Below are 22,204 nucleotides of genomic sequence, written 5' to 3'. Positions count from 1 at the left end.
GGGAATACAGAAGGGGCTTTTCAAGGGAAAGCGTACTATCACCTTTTCTCTGAGATCATAATGCAGTGACTAAAAATTCCTGAAATTTGCAGGCCACAGCAGTGAGATGTTGCATGTTGTTTGCTGGGATCTCTCTGGAGGTCATACAAAGGTTTGGGTAAATCCCTGCTGTCAGCTCTTTGCTTCTGAAACTCTCATTTCCTCCTCTCACATACACTCATGTTCCTTTAATCATAGAACTTCCTACTTCTTTTTTAAGCAAAAGCTGACAATGGAATTTTTTATCCTTTGTTGAGGCAAGAAGTTTTTAAAAAGGGGAAGCAGGAATTTACTGTACTTGGGGCACACACGCAGCAAATAATGAATAGCACAGATCCACTCAAAAGTCCAAATATATATTTCTTAATTTGTCCACATTTTTAAGCAATTGTTGTCTTAATATGAGCCTATTTAGTAATGTCTTGTAAACATTTGCCCTGGTTAAAATAGTACTCCTTTTTGTAACTGAGATGCTTGCAACAAATTATGAGAGAATCTGAAATGTTGCTTTTTTTTTTTTTTAACAAATGCTAATAATTTTGGATCTCTAAAGATGCTCTGAGGATAGAACACGCTGTTTATGCATACTTGATTTAGGCTAACACAGACTTATTTTTCCTACCCCATAGAGAGCTTGGCAGCTACCAGCGTATGGCTAACAGCTTGCTATGGCACCTCTCACGCTAGCTGGCATAATTAAACTAGCACACAGAAACACTGAAGTCAGTAGTTATATACGACTCTGTCACACAATCCCATTAAATCCTGCGGGAGCCAAGTGAGCCAGCTGCAGTTCCTGCAGATATAATTTCTGTGCAGGTAGGGTAAAACACCTCCATGCGTTCTGCCTCACCATCCTTTTTATTGTCCTCCTGCACTCAGTGCATTAAAGCAATCTTTCGACTCTGTTGGTGTAGTTTAGTAGCTTAATGCCAAACAATGAAGTTAAGGTCACAAATTTGACAGTCAAACAATAAAATCCAAATTTTGTGAATTAATCCCTTTTTCTTGTTGTTAAAGGTAAGGTAGGTGGCAGGTGTCACCAACAAAAGTTTCAAGCAGAGGCCTTATGCTGATAGACCAGCATCACGGACTGTTGTCATTTCAGGTCCAGCAAGGTTACCCATCGTAAAAGTGTCCATGGCTGGAAGTTGCTATTTAAATTGTTATTTGATTGTTGTCGCTCGGTACTATTGAAACTGAAGATTGTGCTCATCACCATGAAGACATCAGTGCATATCAGAAATATGCCAGAGGCTGCTGGAGGATATTTTTGAATTAAAAAGTCTTCTTTTATTTTCCATTCTAGCAGTAAGCAACCTTTCCTGACCAGATGATCAGGTCTTGTTTAACTTTCTCCACTGTTTGAAAAAACCAGCACTTTTCTTCATCAGAGAAACCTTGCTTTCACTGAGGCCTGCCTCTATGAACTCCATCAGGAACTGCAAAAAACCCTGAAGGTTTTCTGAGACTTACTCAGATTATTTCACTATGCTCAGATTTGTACTGCCTCTCAGGTCATTGGATATTTGCATTCATACCTCTTCATTTATTCATACCTAGACATCTTGCTGCAGCTCTTGAAAACGTCATGGCTTTATCGTGGCTGGCCCTACCTATTCCCATCTTGACAGTTCATCTCTTTCCATTTTTAATAAGCATCTTGGTTTTTCCTTCTCTCAAAATGAGCATAAAGTTTATCAACAACTTTCTTGAGAAGTTTACTGTATAGAATGCACTCCAAAGGCTCTATAATCATTCCTTACTTACATACTGTTAATTATATTGCTACTTTGCCAATTGCAAGGTTCACTGCTCCTCTGTATCCTCTTGCTACCTCAGTCTCTAACCACTGAAACCACCATTTGAGATTCCTTACCAAAAAATACTAGACACAATTGCTGTAGCAGGCCATTAAATGCTAAACAGGAACCACATTTCAGGCTTTGTTTAGTTTGTTTTGGGATCTTTTTTTTTTGTGATATGCCCTAGGAGAAAAGTGCAAATAACAAGTTACACGTACAAATAATCCCATCAAGAATCTATGGTTTCATGAGCTCAACGTCCCAATCGGTGGCCAACTAGTCAAGCTACTCAGCTCATCTTAACTAATACATGGAAGAAACATGCTCTTTGAGTCAACTGTTGCCTTGGCAATTCCAAATCTTTGACATTGCAAGACATTCCACTATCTACAGAGCCAACATCCTAAGCATCAGATGTCGGAAACATGGAAAAAGACTCTATAGAGAAGTGCTATAAGTATTCATCTTATAACATACGTCCATCCTGTAACAGCTTATGAAAAAAAATTCTGAGACAACAGAACTTTGAAACTTCTTAAATAGTAGTTAAACAGTCTAAAACGCCTCGCTTTCAAGAGAAGTTGGGTGAATCAAGCTGCAGCAGGAAGACTTTTTTGTCCTGAGGACCATCTTGATTAGACTGACTTGCAAATAACTAGTGACAAATGGAAACTCGCCGTCACATTAGTAACAGAAGAACAGACAGATACAAAAGGTAATTATCATATTCCACTTTTAGCTGGAAAATGAAAAATGTATTTATATCTCCTTTGTAGACAAGCAGTCTAGTGTGAAATGTTAACAAAAGGAAAGGTGTTACAGAAGAGTGCTAGAAACAGAAAGAAGTGGGCATCCAGTTGAGCTGACGACCAATATGACTGTTGTCAGAACATCTTTGTTGGTCATTTTACTCCTCATCAAAGGCAGAATCCTGCTTTCATCTCTTTCTGTAGCAGAAATTTCTACTTGTGAAATATAACACTTTAGAAATGTCACAAAAATTTCCTAAAATCTCTTTGGGGTTCTGAAATGTTGCATGAGAAAAGTCGGGGACAGGACCTAGCACAAGCTTCTCCAGAACCCCTGTTTTAATCAACTCTGTTCTCTCTGTAAGAGAAGTTTCATCATCTTTTAGCATCTATCACCCCAAAGCTTTTCTAACACCATAGAAATACATGATACAATTAGACAGAAGAAAAAAATCCATTTATACAAAGGAATAGGTAGAGTCTTCTACATAATGAAGTACTTACTGATTTGCTTTGGGTTATGCTGAAAAGGCCTACTTTGAGGCACTGAATTCTTGCAGCCTCAGGTCTGTTTAGATGAAAGGAATTCTTTCTGGCAGCTGCATGAGCAAATGAGTACCTGGTGATCCACCCTAATTTAGGTTATGTAAAACTGAGTGGGTGTGAGCCACACATGTGCCTTCCGAAGGCAGTGCTAGGTTGCACTCCCGACGGTTAGCTCGGCTGTCAGCGTTCTTCTCCCTCCCACGTACCTGTTCTAGTAAAGCTCCCTTAAAGAAAAATCACTTCACCTCACAGGGCGTGACACAGTACAAATACTGTGCAATGATGTAAGGTGCCTCGAGCAACCATGGCATTCATCCAGCTGTAATTGAAATGCATTCATTTTAGGCGCTTTTTTGGTGTCACCAACACAGTAGGCAAATATGGTACACTGTTTGATGTGGAAAAGAATGTGATCACAGTATTTTGAAACAGATGGGAGACTAGTAAGGGCCCTTTTACACAGTGAGACCATTGTGTTGGAGGTCCCTAAGCAAGCTCTAAGAGAACTGGCTTGCTTGCTCAATAAAGAGCAGTGGCATGTGGAGACACCTAAACAAGCTCTGACCAGCCCAGCGCTGGAATCAGAAGCAACGTAGACATGCAACTTGAGCTATGGGGCTGTGTGCTGGGGAACAGCAAGGGCAGGTGCTGCTCTGAAGGGGAAAGTGAGCCAGGAGCTGAGGGCGACAGGCAGGCCGGCGAGGGGGGCAACTTACTGACGAGGGCCCAAAAAGGACAAGCAAGGCAGGTCGGGACTCCAGGTCGCCAGACAAGGCTGTGGTGGTGGGGCAGGTCTGAGGTCAAGCCAGGAAGCCAAGTCTGTAGTCAGGATCAACACGGGTACACAGCCAGACGCAAGTGTGGCCGCAACACAGCTCAGGCAGGGACCAAGCACAAGAGCCTCAGCTTAAATGCAGCTCCTAAGAGATGGTGGCAGCGTGGGAAGCACCTCACTTCTTCCAGCTTTTTGTTGAATGGCTGCAAGGCCAGCAGGCATTGAGGCCAGAAGCCGCTGCAGGCCCAAAGTGCCTCAAAGGTAGATGTCTGCATTATCTAAGTAAGCAGCCATACCCCTAGGGGAGAGGGGAACCGCGGGCACTGACACTATCCCAGCTGACTTGGCTAAGAAGTGGTGTTGCGCTCTGCCATGTTGACATACCAAGGCTCTTTTATTGTGGTGGAATTGCAGCAGCTATTGTGGTGGACTTGAGGTCAAAAAACCTGGATTCAGCTCCTTGCTCCATTGAATGGTGGAAGAAGATCCCAAAGGAGAAAAAGCACTAGCTCCGTTGTCCTTTTTGCTCTGTGTAGATTACTGTCCGTCATTCAGAGTCCTACTAGCTGCAGTTTTATGACTTTGTCCTAAGTAATGGCAATTCTTACCAAAGATTACTATGTTTGAAAAAAATCCCAAGAATATTGGCTGACTGGTGATGCTATACTACAGTCCTTGCTACTCAGGACTGCTGGCAGCGGCCCTATTCCAGTGTATCAAGCAAGAGCTGGAGGGTGCTGCTAGGTACCTGCAGAGGAGGTACCAGCAGACGAGACAATATGTTTTAGTAGGACTGAGAGAGTTGTTGCTGGGAGGGAGGTATAGCTGTCAGGAAAGGACAAGGTTCCAGTAACTGTGCTTCCTGTTTTACAGTGTTTTGGCAGAGCACTGTATAGTGTACGTGTTACAGACCTTCTGGAAGAATCTTTCAGACAACTAGCAAGACAGTTTGACCGGGACTTAGAAGATCTGGATTTCAGTGCCAGCAACCCGTGAGAAACTGAAATATTTGGTGCAACTCATTGAACTTCTTTGTGACTCAATTCTCACTCTGAACAAGGGAAGACCAGTAATACGTGCCTTTATGAAAGTGCTTTGACTTTCCCACATGATAGGCGCTGTATCATCATTCTCAGGTTCTGTATTAAGTAACGATCTCTGGAAATAGACAACAGGGCAAAATATAAAAGTACATCAAACAGCCAGAAGCACAGGGAGTCACAAGTACCTACCACAAACTACCACTTGCACTAGTTGGAAAAAAAACCACCCCAGAACTGTGTGACCGCAGCGCACCACAGCAGGTCCTGCAGCTATGCAGAGCTGTTCACTGCTATGGTTTTAGAGCAGCCGCCTTTTTCTTGTTGCACATGCCAACACTAGTTCTTTCCACGTTTCAGGCTAACCTCTCTCTGGATGACGGCATCAATGTTGTTCACTAGCACACTCACACTTTGCTGCCTAAGTCATGCACCTTTGGAAGCCTCTGCCTAGGTTGTGCATACAAGTGAACTCCTTCCGTCCTTCCTTCTTCACTGTTTTTTCTTTTTTTTCAAAAACTAAACATTACTCCTGGGGATTTGTATCTGCAGATGTGACATGAAGAAAATGTTGATTATTTCAACTTCACTTTTCCAGGGGTGGTTCCTTTGGGATTCCTGCTGAGGGCCAGCGTATGGATTTGCAGGGTTTTTTTCGGAATATTCTCTGAATCAGAAATTACTGTTCATATGGAAGACAATTGTTCATAGGATGACAATTGCTGGTACTCAGACAACAGGAGATCTGATTTCACACATTCTTAAGGATGCTCAGCTACAGAGTATAGCTGGAGAAACATGCAAGTATCTGGGACTAGCTCTGGGCTCTATTACTTCTGTCTCCTACTTCTGAAGAGAAAAGCCCAAATCTTTTCCAAAGTTGGGAACTCCTCCACACTCCTCTACTTTGGCCTCTTGAACCAGAGAGTTCAAGAGTTGAACTAAGAGTTTTCATTAATAACCACTGTAGACGGTACTGTTCTTTGTTCTTTCAGGCAAAGTCTCATCTTACACAGTTCTGAACTGTCACCCCACCAACTATGTTTTTGGTTTTAGATGTCAATAAATGTACGAACATGGATGTAGGAATACATTATTATTATTTTTATTGCTCTTGTTAAAAAGTCAGTGTATGAATTATGGCACTATGCTGTAAAAATGCAACATTACTGAGTGCTCTAACAGCATAAGGTCCATTATGACAAAATTTTAAACATGAAGCATGAGCTTCAATATGGATTTCCAAATTAAAAAAAAAAAACAAGCCTAAGAGGTAAATGGATTAATAATAACTGATTTATCTGGCATTTCAATACTAAGTGAATACAGAGTGGATTTGCAAGAATCGGACATATTTAAGACACGACAGAGTCAAACAAAGCTTCTAGAAATTGAAGAGTAAATTCTCTTTTTCTTTTTGACCTACATAGAGGTATCTGTTCTGCACAGTAGATGAATGTTACAGATCTCCTCTTACACTACAACCACAATGTGTCAGGGTGATTTGCATGAGAAAAGGAAAAAGCAAAACAAAACCTTTTCTACATTGCCAGTCAGAGAAAAAACTGTGTGCTTTGAAGTTTTAAAAATAAAAACATCGATTTAAGAAAAAAAATAAAATAAAAATCACATCTCCTGCATAAATCTCCACCATAACAAAACATCAATGCCTATTAACTCTGTGCTTGGGGACTGAACAAAGCTATGGCACTATTGCTAATTCTGAAGCAAACCCAAACAACTGGATATCCATGGATATTATTGCACTTGTAGCAGTGGGGCTTTAACTGGCCTGATAACTATTTTCATTGTATTAAAGCAAGTGAGATTTTTATTTTTTTTTTTTTTTAAGGTGTAATCTTGCTCGAAAGATGCGTTGTAAAAAGAATGATGTCCTAATTTAAACTGCCATACCCTTTATAAAACAGTGTAAGCATATCTGGCACAACATGAAGCTGATGATATGCCTCCACGGCTCCAGAAAAAGTCTTAAAGAATAACATTTCCCAGAGGATGGGTGGGCACAAAGTACCAAGTAAGGGGAAAGATATGACAGTGGGCGTTAGTTTCCCAGCAAAAGGATGTCTTACATCACACAACAGATCAGAAATAAATAAGATGAAACTTGAAGAGCCTGAATATAAATCCTTGGATAATGCTGCAAGAGTCACCAGGCTTCACCAAACCAACGTCAGTGTATTTTGTTAAGCGTAATGCAGTTACTATATACAGTATGTTTATCAGATAATGCCAACTAACAATACACTAAATTAATGATTGTTAAACAAAAGGTGTACTAAAACAACGTACTTATAAAAACAGATGGTATCCCCCCAATTATGCATAGTTACATATGATGAAGTCCAGCTCTCTGGAGTCCAATGGATTGACACCTTCAAGCATCAGGAAGCAGTTTTCTGAAGCGTAAACAACATAATTAACAGAACCCAGTCAAGCTGTAGGGGAATTAGACTGTCAAAAATATCTCAAGTCCAATCACAAAACTCTCCATAAATGTCACCACTGCATATCTGCAATGGGGCAGTCATCCATTCAAAGGTTTTACACTGACATATTTCTTCAACGGACCTTCTAAAGGATGTGCTATTTAATATGGTGGTGATCTACACACAAACAAAATATGTGATAAGCACAAAGCACTTAGGTTAAGAAGCACTTATGGAAGAATCCATGACGTCTTTACAGCGTACTGGGTATGACTGCACGCACTATAAAGTTTCTCCTGCTTAGTATTGTGTGGCATTAAAATGGTTCATAGTATTTCTACATACTAAGAAGAAAGGGCCTTCTCCCCGAGAAACCAGCTTCTCTGATATGGGAAGCCATCATGCCTGTATCTTGCTTTGCTACAGTAAGGCATGCACAACGAAGGTGACAATGTCAAATCCCCATGGATCATGACAAAAAGACCCAGTTCTTCCCTTTGTTTCTTGCTCAGCTTCTCTGCTCCATTACAACTGTCAATGTCAGTCAGCATCCATGTGGTGTTGTCTAGTAAGTAGAGGCTTCCCATCTGTATCTCCAGTCTTTTTCTGCATTTCTTCCACTGCTTTCAGCAAAGCTGCTCGCTCCTGCTCAAGAGTGAGAACGGACTGCTTCAATTTGCTTTCATTGGTCAACAAAAGCTCTACTGTGGCTTCAAGGTTTTGGATCTTTCCATTAGCCACCTTTCAAAGTAAGAAGAAAGGAGGGGAGGAAGAAGGGGAAGAAAAAAAAAAAAGGAAATTCATTAATAACTGACACCAACTTTAAACTATTTTTGAGATACATTAATACATATAGAATACTTTCCAAATGATGAAAAATTGCAAAGGTAAATGCAAGCATGAATTTTATTAGATCTGTGTACTTTAGACTACAGCTGTGGTTTTGCCTACAACAAGAAACTTCCCTCTCTACTTGATTGCTTTGATTAGTTTACAATTAAACTCAGAATATAATGCAAAGTAATGAAATTAGAAAGTTACTAAGCCTGGAAATTATACACCAAAGAACTGCAGGTTAGGATAAGCTTCTGTATGGGTCAGTTGGGAATCAGTTGGCCAGGCATATTTGTTGAATTCCACGTGCTTTGCAAAGCAAAGACAACGCAGCCTGTTACTGGCATCCTCATTTCATCTCGACATTGGGTCCAACAAATGCCAGATTTGGAGGCAAAAGGGGGGGAGGGGATTTAGTGTAACATGCAAATGGACAACACATCTTGAAAAATTTCAGAATTCTCCTTTGAAAGGCTGCACATATGGGCATTCTACTTCATGGCGAAACAATGTATTATATCATTCAAACTCATCACATGAAGTCTGTTGCTGAGGTACTTTGACAAAAGCAGAGATCTGTTTGGAAGTTTCAGTGCTGGATAACATTTGGAGACAAGAGCACTGGATGGTGTTCGCTTTCAGGGAAGTGTCTGCCTTTCTGATGAGCTCACTGCCCTTAATGTAATTATGCTGGGTTAAAAAGTTCAGCCTTTGGGGGCGAAATATTGAGAAACCATTACCCACATTGTTTGGTGATGCATTTTCCTCCCATCAGCAAAGGGTGACCTTTCACCTTAGGGAACGAAAGCTGTGAAGCCCACTTCCAAGACAGTGGGATTGCTCCAACACTACAGACAGTTAAGTTCCCCATTATGATGTTAGGTGCTGACTTGCCAGCACTCAGGTGGAGATAAGCTTTGTAAAAAACTGCTTACGGCTGCCAAGTCTGTAGGGGCAGGAAGAGGTGGAAGATCCCCTGATTTGGGTATCCATGGGACGTCACATCTTAAATCTCATCCCAGAAGCCCCTCTCCCCTATGCTACATTCAAGAATTTCCTTGCCCATGTGCCTGAAGCTTTATGAAAATACCTTGCAGAGGAGTATCTCTTCTTCTGACTTCCCTAAGGCTCATCTTGGAACCTTAAAAAGGTTCAGTTCTCACAGGATCAGAATTTACAGCTTAAGCAAATTTTCGTTAGGAGAGGCAACCTAAGTCTGCACAGTTGGCTAGCTTTCGTCACAATACAGGACCAACAGCTGAGAAACCTGAAATCCTTCCCTCACCTATTGTCTTACAAAATCTATGTCTTGAACAATAATCAAGAGGCTTGAAACATCTGCTTCTTACCCTTGAAGTCCCTTTCTTCATCAAACTAAATTCATGGTCAAAAGTTTTATAACAAGTGTCCTGTTATACAGCAGCCATAAGCTGACCTCTTGAACAGTTAAGCAAAGAATAACCCCTACAGACACCAGGTGTACTCCTTCTGAAAAAGCTGCAGACTGAACAGGCACTGAGCATATGTTAGAAATTATTATTTCACATATTGTCTAAACAGTCTGGATAACAGTTTAAAAAAAAACTTTGTAAGAAAGAATATGTCTTTATAGACAATGTATCCCATGTCTGAGGTATCTCTAAATTGTGACACTGGCATTAGCTTTCCCACTCATGATAGACTAGCATCCCTGCTGTAATAAAGCAGTGACTGAAAATGTAAAAATGAAGTTGAGAATGCACTTTGTGTATTTTTAGTCATCTTCTACAGCTATGATTTTAATTACAAGAGAGGAGACAGTGTGATGAATCAACCTTTCATTTCACTTCACATATGCTCTTATCCATGCCCCCCCTCAGAATTTCTTCTGCATTTAAACTCTAAATGCTAAACTAAACAAAATTGCAAGTAGCTACACTTTAAAGTCACTAGACCAAATGCCAGTGTCTCCTGAACCTTAGTGTGGGATGTTCTCTTCTGAAAAGGTGGATAAATTAGAATGTTAATTAAATATGAAAAATAAATTGTACCTGCAGTTCTTCCAGGAGTTCAAAGTTTTGTTTCCGTAAGCTAGTGTTTGCCTTTTCTAATTTATCCAGTCTCTGATTGTCATTTAAAGATGAATCTATAAGCTCATCCTGAAGCACATGGTATTCCACTTCATAAGCTTGCAACTGCTTGGCAATATCCATTTCAAACACCTGTTGTATATAAAAATATTATTAGGTGATGTGCAGATCAAAACCATAGTTCATTTAATTCTTTAAAATCTATGGAGCTAGACTTAGATATGTAATCACTGCATACAAAAAAGGGACTTAATTTTTGGCATTCACATTTCCTCCTTTGGAAATGGCAAGATTGAAGCAGTAGAGCACAACACATTGGCACTGGATCTAGTTAAAACTTTGCTACTGGTTTGCTGCCTGACTTCAGCAAAACCACTTACACTAAAGTTTTCAAGAAGCGTAGACCTTGTAGGGTATTTTTAGATTTCAAATTTAATACATCTCAGTTTGGCATAAACCCTCCTAGACACACTCAGAATTAGATGTCACTTTCAAAAAGTGTGGTCCAAGCCCATGTGCCACATGTACAAGTGTAAGGCTAAGCAGAAGGAAAGCTTTAAATGAAAAACAGTAAACATTGCTACATTTACTTATGATTCTACAGTATTCCTAGATACTGAAAGAAAATGAAATAATCTATCCTTACACTAATACACTTAATGGAAACACTATGTAATGTCAAAGCTGATTTCTATTATTGTTAACTATGAATCACTGAAATGAGTGCTCAGTCTGAATCATGAATGTTAAGAAAACCTTTTATTTCAAAAGCAGATAAATAAATTGAGGTGCACAGAGTGACCCAAAGGAAAAAATGGATATTGTGTTTTCCTTTTTCTAGGTTTTGGCAAACAACTGCCTTCAAATTATTCAGGAAATAGACTCAAGTGTCCCTGAGCTAGTTATCTCCTCCAAAAGCAGTGAAGGTGGTAAAATGAAAGGACAAGCGTGCCAGCCACAGAACATAGTAGAAACAAAAGCTGTTTTTAAAATGCGTCTGGAAAATAGCCCAAGAATAGAAGTTCAAGGGCTATTCTTTATTTTTAAACCTCTCGTACCTTAATCCTTTTGGAAATTAGTCAAATATCAAATCCTATCTTAAATACCTGTCAAAATAACAATAATTATTTCCTATTTTATTTATCTGCTTTGTCTACAAAAATTTAACTGTTGGTTAAAGAAAACATCAGTTTATGAAATGTTTCTGACAGCTGTTACATGTGCTATGAAAAATTCTCTTATAGTTGTATAGCAGCAGAAACACATACTGAGCATCTAAGTAGAGAAGGCTGAAATGCAATTTTAATTTGAGTTTGGTCACACATACGGAACTCCCATTTTCTGTGGATTTAAGCATCCCTGGAGAAAACACACTGTTGAAATTTCAAGAAAACAAACGCTGCAATTGAGCAGGGCAGAATGCTAGTTCCTCTCATGACCTCTGCCACTTCTAGCCCCTGTGCTCTGGAGAGGGGAGGGAAATCCCTGCTGTCATACCCAGAGTATCAAACCTGAAAGGCGGGAAACATGAGGCAAATCAAAAGCTAGACTTGAAAACTAGCTAACTGAAGGCACGTTAGGGCATGTAAACCAAAGGCCATGCTGCAGAAGGCATGAGGAGGATGGGGATTATCCCCAGAGCTGTGTATGGACTGAAGGGCTGGTCAAACAGCTGCAGTCTTCAAAGGCAGCCCTGATCAAAGCAGGGGAACTGCTCTCCCTTCAACTCACTTCTACCGCCCTCTTTAAATTTAGAGCAGTCAGAGCTGCCTAAGACGAGTCTCTCTCCCTCCTTCTGCTCAAAGCCAATGGTTTTCTGCAGGTCACCTAAGCACTGTGAGTCTCCGCAGAGCCGTGCGCTCCAGGCTTTCAGCCTGACAGGTAACATACGATACACTTCGCCCCCTAGAAATCGCTTGCTCTCCTTCCCCTCACACAGGCTTTCTAGCTCTCCCCTCCTTCCTTTGATAGTAAGCACTATATACAGTTTTTCTGGTCCTGATTCCAGCACGTCCCCTGGAAGCTTTGCTGACGGGGATCAGAAGGGAGCCCCTCGCCAGCACCCTGCAGCGTCCTGTGCTGCTGCCCACTTTCCTTACCAAGCCACAGGTTTTGCAGATCTCCTGCAGCCCTTGCTGAGTGACAGGCATTTGCAGTTCTGCACAGTACACCCCCCATCTTTTGGGCCATAAAAGGCCTTCAGAAAAACAGGCTAAAACCCGTCTTCTCTTTGCCTGCTGCAAATGAGATGTCAAGTGTAACAGTTAGGGCTTCAAAACAGGCAAGCCTTAACTGAAACATTTTGCGATTTTCTCAAATTCCATAGTTATTGTGTGCAGCCTTCTGCTAGTTTAGCAATATTGCATCATTTTCCTTATCTACCATTTTAAAAAAAATGTATCAAGGATTCCCATTTTTTGCTGTCTACTGCTGACTGCTCACTGCCAGAGACTGCACTGCCCCACGTTCTCCTGCCAGAAATACAAAGGTGCTGTTGGAACATACTGAACCAGCACCATAAAAGCCAGTATAGGCAAAGTCAACATAGGGAGGCTTCTAATTTCATTAAGTAAGGTCAATGTTTGTGAGGCTCTTGTAAGTCAAATTTTGCTTCTGAAATGAGACTTGGAGAGGAAGATTCTTTGGAGACAGGAAAATTGAGAAGGCTTTTAAGCCCACCTTGCTGCTTTTTTGTGTGGAATGCACCATGTATGGGCTGCAATATTGCTGCCAGTAACAAAGTGTTGCGCACTTCAGAAAAAAAGAAGTAAACTGATTTTCATTAAAGGCTTCATAAAGTGACCATAACAAACATGTAGATGTATGAATGCAGAGGTACCATACAAGTCATACGCTTCCAAAAGTTTTCAACACCTTCAGAAGTGCAATAGCAATTCTCATCTTGAAGTAACACAATACACCATTGTGGTTTTTCTGTCAAGAAGTTGTTAAAAAGAGCATTCCTTTGCATTCTACTCATATGTTCGGATTATTTCATACCTGACTAATGGTCTTTTCCATCTGTACCAAACCCAAGTTGGGGAGAGTGTTTTTAATAAAATCAACAATAGTTTCTAGGTTCTCATGCTGCAGAATCAAGGGTTTGTGGCTTCCCAAAAGGCTTAAAGCCACTTTAAATATAGCCTCTGATCCTTGAAGGAAGAGCATGTCTGTGAAAACAAAGAAAAAGCAGAGTACATCAAGCAAGCGCCTCTTTTGACAAGAATATTAAAACAGTAAAATGTCCAAGAACAACAACTTCTCATGGTAGCAATTTGGAGGCTACACATACTGTGCCAGACACGTGCTTTTGTTACTATGGCTATGGCTTTAGAACTTATGTAGGATCAAGATTATTACTGTGAATAGCACACTTGGCTAACACAATCAATTATTAATTTGTTTAGTGAGTTTTCATCAAAAAAATCCAATTCAAATTTGAGCTAAGTACATAATAAACCAGGTAGCTAAATTTGTCAGTGTTGCCAGTTTTTTGTGCATGTACTGGTTTTGTGGGGCTTTTTCTTTTGAGATGTTCATGTACATGTGCTTATTTTAAGTATGTGTCTCAACCACTTATGTTAATATTCTAACAGCTACATTAATAAGTACCTTGAAATCTTAGTAATACAGCTTAAGTGTTAATATTGCAGGTGGCCTTGCAATGACAGCACCTGGCATACATTCAAGTACACTGAAACCGCAGTGTATAATGACCTTTCAATGCAACTTCCTTTCTTTTCTTTTCCTTTACAAATTGCCTTTGTCTTTATAGAGGAACGAAATAGAAGACTGCAATGAAAGCATCAGACAAGAAACCCATCTTCCCAAACCCATCTGTACACAGTATAAACAGCATTGCCCTGCATTTGACTTTCCTGCTACTATAAAACTCAGAATCTGCTCCTGCTTTTATTGAGGGACTCGCTACAGGCAAAAACATCTAACATATGAAACAATACTTATGGAGGTGGAAAAGGAAGAGAAGATACTGTGTGTTTATTCCATATTTCCTAAATTTATTTATTTTTAGAGGGCTTCTCTCTTGTTCTTTCCCTTCTTTGTATTCAAAGCTGTGAATGAAGTCATAATCACTTACAAAGAGAGAAAAAACCCACCACACAGTAAGGGAAGTAACTACTAGCAAAACCACAGGTATCTCTGATGTAGTAAAGAACACATGAAAGCACTGGCTAACTGCCTTTCTTAGTAAAAGCAATCTCTCTTTCCAAATTTGTATCAGAATAAAATTCCCCCTTGTGCTCTTTTGCCTGTAACGTTGAAGCCATAACTCATTTCACTTCTCTCTCTTTCTCTCTGAGAAAGAAAAGCACAAATAATAACTAACCATAAACCTTTGCTGTCATTTGTCCTAAAAGTGGTGTACAATTTTTCAGCTCTGATTCACTGTAAAATCCAAAGGCGGGAATGATTGAAAAGTGGTATCAGATCAGGTATCTGACTCAATTCTCTATTGAAACGGAAAACTATGGGAAAATGCTTTATAGGGAAAGGATTTATTAGGACAGGAAATGCTGAAGAACAGCTAGGAAACACAAAGTGAAAAAAATGGAGCTGAAAATAATGCAGATTTATGATTCAGCACCCACCTCATAAAGACACGTAGATTAACTCAAGGTGACCTATAAGTTGTTAACGAACGTCTGTATGAGCTGAGCTGGTAATATACAGCTGAAATCCCCCTCTCATTTAAAACAGCAAGTACTTAACAAAGACCTGTTTGTTATCCAGTCCCCACACTTCCCGTTAAGTGGGCTGCCAGCCAACGACAGTACAGTGAAGGTACCCAAATTAATGTCATCAAGACTGGCAGCCTACAGGATGAAAAAGACCCATCAAGTTATATCTACAATCTTGAACCAAAATAAACACTATTCTACCAAGTCTCCTCCATTCATAAGTAAATAAGAGGTATTAAAGAACACATGTTTATTAATGCTGTACTTTCATTAAATCCTGCTCAGGAAAATTGTTGAAAGTTTGGGCAGATAATTAAAAAGTTAAAAGGAGTTTTGCTATTTGACCCATAAAACAGTCTTTGGGTTAACCTCTTTCTAGCCCACTTCTTTTACACATTGCTTGTAAGATGCTTGCAAAAAGTACACTCTATGGGAAACTAAAGGAAGTGGCCTGTAACAATTATATTATTAAATAGCAGTGGGCCTTCAAATATCAAGGGTTCAGAGATACCACGTTAGAAAATGTCAGTGCAATCTTACAGGCTTAGTAACCTATAGATGAGTTACTTCAGCATTAAAAGGCAACATTCTTTCATCCCAAGGGTTCTAATTAGCGAGCAATGAAAACATACGTATGTTCTGCAAAAGTGTGTGAACACATAGGTCAGAACTGATCGGATCCTAACCTGCCATGCTATCGACAGCCGCCAGCAAAGTGACAGCTCCAGCCTTTTTTTAGGTTTACAGTTGTGTTTCGGAGTCTTCAGTTTGGGTGAAGATGAGATTTTACTTTCTACTGTTAAAAGAACGTCCAATGTCCTCGACTTACATAGTTCCAGTAAACACTGTTTTAAGAAAATTACTAAATACTTTGAAGCATAAAAAACTGCAAGTGTTGGTCATGCTGGACTTCCTCTAAAAAACATCAGAGATTTTTAAGAGGTGACGGTTTCAGTCACACATGTTTTTCTGTTCTTGACCTAAAATCAGGCCTGTGAAGATCATGTATTTTTGCCTTCTATTCTAAGGTACAATAGTTGCTTTCTAAAGCCCTACAATCCTCCAATGACAGATAAAATACTAATCTGTGTATTAAGGCAGAAATCCAAATATACTGCAGTCAATTGTCCAATTCCAAGATTCTTCTTATCATGTACAATACTATGAATGATTAAGAATAATTGAAAGATGAACTGATTATAAACTCAGTATAAGATACTAGCATATAGCACTTCATTTAATTCCTACAGATTATTACTGTCAGCTAGATATTTGTCGATGTACGTTAGCCTACTTTGAACTGTTCTAGGAAAAAAACCCAACATAAATAATGCTGATTTCCCTAGAGCTCAGATGATAATCACAGGATATATAGTTCTACTTAGCTCTATACCATCCCTTTCACTGTGATTTCTTCTAGCACTACTTGTGGCATGTCCTTAAACAGAAACAGGACAGGATTCTTCTTGGTTCTTCTTGGAATCTCTATTCATTATTTGTTATTGTCGTAGATGAGAGTATAATTTTTTAAGTCAGGAAAGTGTCGATATTAATAGTCTAATACATAATTGCTTCATCACATCTCGTAAGTGAGACTGACTAAGGAAAATGAAAATAGCTTCATTTCCCTTCAAAGATAGGAATCGGGGGGGAAAGCTGCAACGTGCCCTGCCAATCACAGATGTTCCAGTACCACATAATGAAATTGAAAAACAAACAACTGAAAAGGAAATAAAGCATTTTCTTAAACACCAAACAATTAATCTACGAAATATTCATCCATAAATTGGCAGCAAGGTAAATTCTTAATAGGAATTTAATTAAAAAAAGAGAACTTCACTTATGTAGATTGTAAAAACAGGTAACAGAAGTGACTTTAGAGCCTAAACTCCATACGCTTCCAAACATTTTCGGAAAGTGAGATTATCAGTCAGGGTAAAATTGTAAGGATAAGAAACATTAGTTTAAAAGCCTTATGTTTCTGCAGAGCAAATCCATGATAATCCGTCCTAATAACAGGATTCCACGTGTAAGACTTCAAAAAGAACAGACGGAAGTTTTAGGAAGAATTACCAAACACTCTGGCTACAAATCCGAGGGGAAACTGGGAGGCAAACATGGTGAGAAACCAGGGAGCAGCATAGAGGCTGGGGCCAATCTCATGTTCCTCTAGATGGTTATAGAGATCTCGATGGTAGTCATGAAGTAGTCGAGACAGTTGATACATCTGGATCTGCATGAATAAGGATAAAGAGATGAAAGATGAACATGTTTTAACACTCATAGTAGCAAAGTCCATGCTTCACACTCTTACATGAAACAGAGAAAGATATTTATTAATTGATGTTTGGACGGAATTGTGCGAAGAAAAGAAATACTCAGAAGCCATCTAAAAGACAGATGACCAGGACAGTTCCCCTGAGAGCCTATGACAGGCTTATTTCAAGGTCATTTGAATCTCATACAACACCCAACAGAATTCTTCCCATTTATGGTTTTCATTATTTCTCTGATGGTCTTTTTATTTGAAACTAGCGCATTTAAGATGATGTATTCTTTTCCCAGATTGTCCTTCCCCACTTTTGAGAACTGAATTTAAGTTCAAGTCCAGATTTTGACAACGCTATCTATATTGCATTATTATGATTTACCACCAGCATCCTTCTATTAGGAAAACTGAAATCATACCTGTAAAATTGTCATGTCGGGACGATATTGTTTTCTCAGGCCCACGTCAAACATGAGAAACTTTAGCATTTTAAAAGCATCTTCTTCACTCATATGAAGTAGTAAAACTCCTGCTACAAAACTAAGGCCCTGGCAATATCCTACTTCCTGGTCCAGAAGAGAATAGGCCTTCAAAATATTGTAGAGTGACAGCTGCCCAGCTCCCAGCTGTGCTGAGAAGTATGGATGTGTTGGAAACGTGCGCCCTGTGAAAACAGTTGAAGTTCGCAACTTAAACTAAAAAAAACCCAACCCTCGCCATGTTATCAAATTAAACAGTCTTTCAAAAAGGTAGATTCTTTTGGAAAGTAGATTCTGAGTCAACCCACAGAAAGACCATTAAAAAGTCAGTAAAAACCAATTGACTCTTATGCTCTGCTACTGTTTTGTTACAGTAGTTGCAAAATTAATTTAGAAATTGTCAGGGGGATGGGGACAAACTGTCAGAACAGCTGAATAACTGGTTCTTAAGTCTGGCCCTTGATCAGTTTGTTAAAGGCATTATAGGTTGCCGATAACAATGGGAGACTGGATTCAGTGGATCAATGAGTCACACGGTCCTCTTTTCCTGAGTAAAAAGTGTTAGCTTTTAGACAAATATTAGGATCCAGGCACAGACTTAGAATATCTGAACTCTCTCGATGACAGGGTACCTGTAGCCTTTGTTCTAGCTGATGCCTCATCAGAGAGGGTCATTAATGACCTGGAAAACTGGGCAGAGAGCACCCTCAGCAAGTTTGCAGATGACACAAAGCTGGGAGGAGTGGCTGATAGAACAGAGGGTCATGCTACCCTTCTGAGGGACCTCAACAGGCTAGAGAAACGGGCTGACAAGAACCTCATCAAGTCAACAAAAGGAAGTGGAAAAATCCTGCACCAGGGGAGGAACAACCCCATGTGGTGGTACATGCTGGGGACCACCCATCTGGAAAGCAGCTTTGCAGAAAAGGACCTGGGGGTCCCGGTGTCACCAAGTTGAACATGAAGCAGCAATGTGCCCTTGCAGCAAAGAAGGCTAATAGTATCCTGGGCTGCAGTAGGCAGAGCATTGCCAGAAAGTCTAGGGAGGTGATCCTTCCCCTCTACTCAGCACTGAGAGGCCACACCTGGAGTGCTGTGCCCAGTTCTGGGCTCCCCAGTACAAGAGAGATAAGGACATACTGCATAGTCCAGCAAAGGACCACTAAAATGATGAAGGGACTGCAGCATCTCCTATGAAGAAAGGCTTAGAGACCTGGGATGTTCAGCTTGGAGAAGAAAAGGCTCAGGGGGCTCTTATCACAACTAAGATTTGTTATGCAAATTTCTGATGCACAAATAGCCAGTGGAAGGGACCGAAGAGGAGGGAGCCAGGCTCTTCTAAGCAGTGCCCACTAACAGGGCAAAAGGCAATGGGCACAAATTGAAATACAGGAAATGGCACCTAACATAAAAAAAAAAAATAATCTTATTGTAAGGGTGGCCAGACATTGGCACTGGCTGCCCAGAGAAGTTGCAGAATCTCCATCTATGGACATATTCAAAATCTGAGCAAACATAGTCCTGGGCAGCCTGCTTTAAATGACCCTGTTTTGAGCAGGGGGGTTGGACTAGATGATCTCAAGATGTCCCTTCCAACCTCAACTACTTTGTGATTCTGTGAACAGAGACATTAAAGGGGTCACTTTTACAAAGTGGTTTTCAAAAACTTTTCCAAAAGGGAATATTTTAATTTCTAGGAAAAAACCCCTCCACCTATCAAGATTTACCCTGTGAAATACCTCAGCTGAGAAGAAATTTGAATACTTCTTTTGTTCTAGTATTAAGTGGAGCTTGTTTTTCAGTTGCCCACTTGTTAAATACCACCCCACCCTTTAGCCCCTGGAATGCCGCTGTGCTGCCAGATAATATCAGAGCTCCTCTTTCAAAAAGACAAAGCCCAGGGCAGAGTCCTTCTGCCATCTGGTAACTGCTCTGGCCTGTCACATGGGACACTGGCATTCAGTTCCTGAGCAGGTTTCCCCCTGCCCAGGATGTCACAGAGTCCAATGTTACAGGAGAAACACTTCCAGCTTCCAAATGAGAAGGAACTTGTGTTCCTTTGCAAAGGAATCCTCTGCCTGAATGGCAAGTTATTACAGCACAATCCAAAGGCAGACCTGTACTGCCTCACTCACACAGCAAGGCTTCTTTCATGTAAGTCATGAAGAACAGTTACAAGCTGAACAAGAATAAGAACACAAAGAAGTTCTAAAATACAATAAATGGAAGAGGAGCTAAGCTGCTAAACTCACAAGCCGATTTGTTTCTGAGTGCCCTGGTGATGACTTAACTAAGAATTTTAGCTTTTACCTAGAGCAAACAACTCCTGGCCCTGCTGAAAAGAGACTCTAAATGAACTGCGATACCTCAAGAGTGCCAGAATGAGAAACTAAGTACCTACTACTTTATTTTTGAAATGTCATAAAACAAAACATAATTTTCTAATGTGTTCAGCAAACACTCAGTGATGAGTACAGCAGTTTCCTACACTGATAGCATCTGGAAGTGTTTACCCTACCTTATGGAAAGAAGAACTCTTTTACTGAATGTGACTTTGGTGTTGAGGACCTGAAATCCCCAGTAACTGTAGTGGTTGTGCAGGTGGGGCCACAAAAGGAAATACACAGAAAAGCCTTCAGGGAATTGTGGCTTTGTTCTTGTCCGTTTACTAAATAGCACTGTGACATGTAAACTTGGGCAGGAACGTGGCTGCTGTACCTTACCTCTGCACGCAGATGCACACCGCTGTCATTCTCAGGAAGCACTATTTACAGCTGAAGATGCATTGATTCAAATGTGAGCAACACTATTATGGTTTTGGCTTATACAGCGTTAGCAGGACCTCTTTAGCTTAATTTGGGAAAGCTTTTTAAATATTATAACCATGTATTGCAAGAACATAGGTTTTTCTCTCAAGGGAAAAGTGCTTGCTTTCAGAAGGATTCTTAAAGATTTAAGAGAAAACGCTTCTGATAGCCTGAAGGAACACAAGTGAGAACATGCAAATTCCTTCTAGATGCCTACCCAGTTACGCTGCCTGATACTCTGCAGCACTACTCTATTGCAATGTGAATCACTAGGAAACCAGGAAGTCTTCAGCTTCCTAGTTTCATCTTACTGAAATAATAGGGCCAAATCCTCCCCTGAGCTAACGGGCTAGCAAATAGCTCCCTGGCAAAAACAACGCTTTGCGTGAAAACTGCCATGAAGTTACCAATTTGCCAACAGGTGCAGTGATTTATTTCTGCAAGCAGAGCAGGCAGCTAAAAGGAGAAAGCATTTGTGTGTAGAACCAGGCAGAAAATACGATCAGCTTGCTGAGAGAGCAAGCCCCAATCCGCCGCGTGAGCCAACCAAGCTCAGGCTGACTGTGCTCCCTACTCTCCAGGAGCTGTCTCACCCCTCTCTCCTCTGATGAAGGTGTTCAATTCACTAACCCAGCACAAAACTATTCATCCCTCACTGAGGCACTTCAGTGCGACAGAATCCCAACGTTCATGGCCGGGGATATCAGCAGCAGGTATGCCGAGTTGACCGGTAGATACTTGCTAGCAAAGACCTTAACAAAACCATCTGGGAGCAGCAACCAGAGACAGTAACGACATTTAATACTGATCGACATCTTACAGACCATACTGACTTTTGGTCTTATTAAATGTTCTTGGGTTTTGTTATCGTCTTCAGTCCAGCAGTGGCAAGAGTTAATCGCTGAAAGACAATCTCACACAAGGAAACTAGAAGTGATAAAGGAAGAGGACCAGGAAAAGTAAAAGGAAGGGTTAAGAATGGCACTATTTTTTTTGAGCTATATGAAGGCTACTCTTTTACAATTATCTGGAGCAGTCTCTTCTGCTCCTACCCTAAAACAATCATTTCATTCCATTTAGATTTCCTTTCACATGTTTCCTTCTAGTACTAGAAGAAACTTTTTCATTTCTGAATGATAAATGTGAGGGAAAATGGAAAACTTTACTGAAGAAGATCAAAAGCCTGCCTCAAGCTGACCTACCAGTAATGTCAAATTTAAGATTTTTGGTTCCTAACCTCTCACTACTGAACTCAAATAGTTTATGTGCCTCCACAGAACCAATTCACTGTCCCTAAATCAGGAGCCAGCTACTACTTAAAAGTAGGCAGTGAATTAGATGTGAACAAGCTGCCTTAAAAAAAGCCTTAAAATCATTATTAAAAAGAGCTTCTTTCATAATTGTTTTAATACAAGTAAAAATAGCGACTACTAGCAACTACCCATTAAAAAAAGCAAAAAAAGTGGAAAAAACGAAAGTTCTGCATCATTTCAAGTAAAAGTGTTTAACAGAGACAGATATCACTGGACATCACGAATGAATAACACATGTTATTCAACAGTTTGAACTTAAATATTGACTTCTTTTCTCGACAATTTGTATTCCACGGGCCTGTGGAGTTCACTGTCAATATCTGAAATACAGA

General features: G+C 40.2%; 1 protein-coding gene across 8 annotated transcripts in view; it reads right to left on the bottom strand.

Moving 5' to 3' along the window:
* Positions 1 to 6,037: 6,037 nt before the first annotated feature.
* TBC1D1 (TBC1 domain family member 1) overlaps positions 6,038 to 22,204 on the bottom strand; it is a 113,926-nt gene continuing 97,759 nt past the window's right edge. For all 8 annotated transcript variants that reach the window (XM_063335080.1, XM_063335077.1, XM_063335082.1 and 5 more), the window contains 5 exons: positions 17,693 to 17,937; positions 17,078 to 17,237; positions 13,305 to 13,474; positions 10,266 to 10,436; positions 6,038 to 8,142 (listed from right to left, as the gene is read on the bottom strand). In XM_063335080.1, coding sequence (XP_063191150.1) covers positions 7,942 to 8,142; positions 10,266 to 10,436; positions 13,305 to 13,474; positions 17,078 to 17,237; positions 17,693 to 17,937 — 947 coding nt within the window. In that variant the 3' untranslated portion in view covers positions 6,038 to 7,941. The remainder of the gene's footprint in view (positions 8,143 to 10,265; positions 10,437 to 13,304; positions 13,475 to 17,077; positions 17,238 to 17,692; positions 17,938 to 22,204) is intronic.

Source organism: Chroicocephalus ridibundus, chromosome 5 (genome assembly GCF_963924245.1).
Source record: "Chroicocephalus ridibundus chromosome 5, bChrRid1.1, whole genome shotgun sequence".
In the NCBI taxonomy this organism is placed as follows: Eukaryota; Metazoa; Chordata; class Aves; order Charadriiformes; family Laridae; genus Chroicocephalus; species Chroicocephalus ridibundus.
This window is presented reverse-complemented; position numbering and strand designations above follow the sequence as displayed.